General features: G+C 38.0%; 1 protein-coding gene across 2 annotated transcripts; it reads left to right on the forward strand.

Annotated features, from left to right (window-relative positions):
• The first annotated feature begins 212 nt into the window (after window positions 1–212).
• On the forward strand, window positions 213–4,355 carry LOC113157547 (probable E3 ubiquitin-protein ligase RNF144A-A). 2 transcript variants are annotated; one of them, XM_026353108.1, is made up of 5 exons: window positions 213–368; window positions 484–584; window positions 1,127–1,282; window positions 1,380–1,709; window positions 4,247–4,355. In XM_026353108.1, the coding sequence occupies exons 1-5, from the start codon at window positions 281–283 to the stop codon at window positions 4,325–4,327; spliced, it is 756 nt and encodes a 251-aa protein (XP_026208893.1). In that variant the 5' UTR covers window positions 213–280; the 3' UTR covers window positions 4,328–4,355. The 2 variants fall into 2 exon arrangements, with proteins under 2 accessions (XP_026208893.1, XP_026208892.1); XM_026353107.1 differs by lacking the exon at window positions 4,247–4,355 and having other exon boundaries at window positions 1,380–2,235.
• The last annotated feature ends 315 nt before the right edge of the window (window positions 4,356–4,670 follow it).

The following is a 4,670-nucleotide window of genomic DNA, read 5'->3' on the forward strand; positions in this document are numbered from 1 at the left end:
CATTTTATGCTGCTTTATTTTAATGTTAAGGCACCATTTGTGGTCTTACAGAGAATTAGCACCTGAATCTATCTATCAGTGTAAATACTGAACCTTTTTACTAATTAATTTATTAAACATATCAACGTTTGTCCCACCTCCAGAGACTTTCTCATATTTGGCTGTGGACAAATCATCTAAATAAAAAAAAAAAACACGAATCCAAACGAAACCGAAAGCTCCTGTCTCGACTCGTCTGTTAAAGATTATTTCACATAAGAAGTGAACACAACGACACAAAATGGGCTCAAATTTTCCAACAAAGGAGAAATGTTACGACCCAGACGACTCCTCACTGACACTAGTGGACAGACAGGATGAATTGGACTGTAAGTAAGATTTTCTCCAAGCGGTGATGAATTATCTGTCTCATGTTCAACTAGTAAAACCACATCGAGTTTAATGTCGTTTGACTGTGTCTCGTTTTCTTTGTGTTTTCCTCAGTTTTGTGTGAAGGGTTCTCGTCTCTCAGAGCTCTGATGTCCTGTGGTCATGCTGTGACTCCGACATCTCTGACCAACTGGTGCCGCAGGTTATTAGACCAGGTAGATTATTATTAATGAACAGTACAGACATTATTTGAAGCTAAAATGTTTTAAAATGAGCTTATAAACCAATATGTTCACTCAATCAGCAAACAATCACATCCACCAAAGTCACTTAAAGGTTTAGTGAGACAGTGGATCAAAACAGAGCCTGTATGTTATTAGTACTACATGCTTTTCCTATATTAAATGGCTGCTATGAATAATGTTTATACAGTTTATTTAAAAACACATGTGCAGCGTGTTATATAATAATCCTGTATTTGTTAGTGCAGCTCCAGATATATTTTAAATGTAAATGCAACTTGTTTACATAGCTAATGGTGAAATAAACTAGTGAATGGATATAAGTTAGACATGGTAACCCTTGTATATTCTATGCTATGTTCGTGGTTGGATATTGTTCACATTGTTCAGACTTTATTGAGTGATTTCAGTTTTAGAAGCTGGTTTTTCATTGCAGAGTCTTTCAATTCAAGTTTTAAATTGTTTGTTTCCAACTTGTGATGTTGATAATCAATTAACTTTATGTTTTAACATAGGGTGAAAGAAGATTTGTGTGTGGACAGACTGGTTGTAATGTTGAGTGGCCTTATGAGGAGGTTCGTAAAATGGCTCTACTGACCCCAGAAGAAGTGAAATATTTTGAAAAAACCATGTTGTCCAATGCTTCTAGACATTACTCTCCTACCAAATTAGTAAGTTTGAAACACCTTTTTCACTCATTAACATTTTCTCTGTGTGGTGATAATATGGTGAATCAAATAAATCCTCCTCTTCTTTCACCATGTTTAGTGTCCTGGATGCAGATCTTCAGTGACCAGAATAAATCAATCTGATTTGAGAGTTCACTGCACAGTTTGTTCAGCTAATAAAAGACGGAGCTATGATTTCTGCTGGCAGTGTTTGAGGGAATGGAAAGGTCCTGCTCCACGTTCAGATTACTGTGACAATGAAGGCTGCACCAACGAGTCACTGAAAACACTGACAACCTGCCCAGAAATCAAACTCGAGGCTGTGAAGGAGGTCACTGGGTGTCCCTCCATCCGTGCCTGTCCCACCTGCGGCATACTGTTGCAACATGATGACAAATACTGCAAAAAGGTTGTCTGTCCCCGCTGTAAGGTGGGCTTCTGTTTTGTGTGTCTGAAGCTCACTGCAGAGTGTTTGAAAACCAGTGGCCCTTACAAAAAATGCTCCAGTGGTGTCGCCCCCAGACAGACATCTATACCTGTGTGGCAGAAGAAATAATCTATAATCATACATGTAGCTTACATTTATGTAGTGGTACTGTTCAAAGATTATATTAGCATCATAACAACATCAAGTTGATCAGAGATACAGTGTTGACGTAATTAATGTTTGTAAACAACACAAATTAATAATTTGAAATTCATAATGATTCAACAAAGAAAACCTGATGCACTTCAAACAGGAAACTGCCACCTGACCTTTCTTATCTGCTTCATCTGAGGTGAGGCTGCAGTATATATGCATATGCATGAGCATGTACAAGTATTAATTTTAATTCCCATTTAGTGGTGTTTTTGTTATCATTGTGATGAGCCAAACATTTGTTTAACACCTAATGATTTTGTTGATTAGTTGTATAAGCAGCAATAAAAGTGATGATTCAACAGTGCAATAAAGGTCGTTATATACAGAAAAAAGGCAACAAATCTGGGTTGTTAGCATAATAGTGCTTAAAGGTAAACAAAATACAATAGAAACATATACATGGGGGTTTTGGTGGAGAAATTCACAAAAACAATGTGTTGCCATCAAAGGTCAGCTGCACACTACACACACTTACAGCCTAACCTAATTAATTGTGAATATAAGAATGGGGCAGCTTCTGTGTTATTATTAAGACGAAAAAACGTCTTACGAGATGCATTACTTTGTGGAAGACAGGGTTTTTCTGGCTGCTGCAGAATACTGTGACTACAAAACAATTCAATTCAATTCAATTTTATTTGTAGAGCGCTTTTTACAATTGACATTGTCACAAAGCAGCTTTACACAACCAAAGAACAGTACATGAACAGTGTATGTGTATGAGTCATAATAATGTGATTGTCCCTGATGAGCAAGCCGAGGGCGACAGTGGCAAGAAAAACTCCCTGAGAAGGCAACAGGAAGAAACCTTGAGAGGAACCAGACTCAACAGGGAACCCATCCTCATATGGGTGATTACATGCTGTGTAGGCAGCAGTCCAGTATAACAGTTAAAGTCTTTTAAGTTAATATGGAGTCCAGTTAGTTATTGCAGGCAGACTTGTTCCATTCCTTGACTATCGAGCGTTGAGTCGAGACCTCCAAGAAACAGCTTCCGACGTCCGCCGAGGCCGGGACCGACATCATAGTAACAGTGTCCCAGTGTCGTCTCTAGTGCAAACCCACAAAAACAATGAGACAAAAAAAAATTCCCTCATGAATTTATTTATTGTGTAAAATGATTCAGTCATAAATATTTAATAATCCATACAATTTACAAATACACAGTCTGATAAAGGATAGGTGTTCAAATTTCCAGAAAACTCTGTAGCACCCTGCATAGCTCAACACAAAACAATGACAGCATCAATGTCTTAAAACTGGAAAAACAAACTCAGAGGAATGGATAAGACCTACAAACATTTTGATAAAAACAATACCTTTAATCTATACCTTAATGACACATTGTACTACTTTATTTAAGTTTTTCTGAGACTCTTTGTTGAAACATTAAATTCTGTTAATGTATTTTAACAGAAGATCAGAAGTCAAAGCAGCACACATTTCTCAGCACAAACATATTAGTACACTTAGAACAGATTCAGTATTTTAGAGTTTTAATACACTTTTCCTAGGATGGCTGTAAACGTTTGACAGACACTGGGAGTTCAAACAACCCTTTTTTAAGTCAGTGTGTGTTTGTAGTACCAGGCAGACAGTTTCAGAAAAATAGGCAGCCTGACTAATTTATTATTGATTAGTTTTAATCAACATTTCTTCGCAATTGATGGCAAATGTGTCCTGTTAATGACAGTCAAACTCTAGACAGCTTGGTGCAGGAGGTAAATTGAGTCTGGACAGATATGTGTATAAACCGTAACCTGACTGGTTGGTGGAGGCTCACAGCTGTGATGCTGTAATTCCAGTTGTCTTTCCATGCTCCGGTTTTTGCCCTCTTTGTCACCCATCCCACCATCGCCCTTCTCTGGTTCCCAACCTCCTGGCACAGAGACAACTAGATGAATGACAGACATGTGTTGGATTCCATATGAAGACAGCAAAGCAGAGTCATCATCCAGGGTCTGGCTTGTGAAGATCAGTCGCAGTTCACCTGACAAAACACACACACAAGAGAGGAAGTCAAAACTGGTTACTGACTATCTTCATGATAGTGTTTATAATTATTAAATTAAAACGTAATTAGCAAGTGCATGTGAGAGGTTAACTGATATTGTTCATAAGCAACTTCCTCCATCTGGAAGAAAGTGGAGGTGGATGTAAATACTTATTATTGACGACTGACCATCACACTTCTTCATTTAGGAATAAACACAACTACAAAGAAACAGAAACCAGCTAGAACTGTTATTTTATTTATCCTTATTGACTTCCATACTTCTTCTTTATACTGTTGTCCTTTCTTTGAGCATCTCTTTTTCTTTCAGACTCGCAGTGCGCCAGGAGCGGATCAAGCGGACTCATTAGTATTTTACTTCCAGTGTGAGCAGCTCAAAGACTGGGAATAAGCAACACAGAACATATGATGGCAGGGGATCATCAACATTAAATGTTTTCATTAAAAAAATTGAGGGTAAAATATGTTTATCAAGACCTTCAGATGAGAGGAGTGTGTAGCCTACTTTGATTTGGTAAAACGAGCTATAGTCGCTTTGTAAAAGTTGTAAGTCTACGAGGAGTCTAGAAAACCTCGTAAATTAGGGAGCAGGTATGTTGTCGCCAGTTGTCTCTGTGACTCCAGTACAGTAGTTTAGTTTGGACTTTAATCTGCTTTTACCTGATCCCAGTTTGATCCCAAATTTCTGCAGGATCTTCTCCCTCAGCTGTCGCACTGTGAATCTCTTCATCTCC

This window comes from Anabas testudineus, chromosome 18 (genome assembly GCF_900324465.2).
Source record: "Anabas testudineus chromosome 18, fAnaTes1.2, whole genome shotgun sequence".
NCBI classification, from domain to species: domain Eukaryota; kingdom Metazoa; phylum Chordata; class Actinopteri; order Anabantiformes; family Anabantidae; genus Anabas; species Anabas testudineus.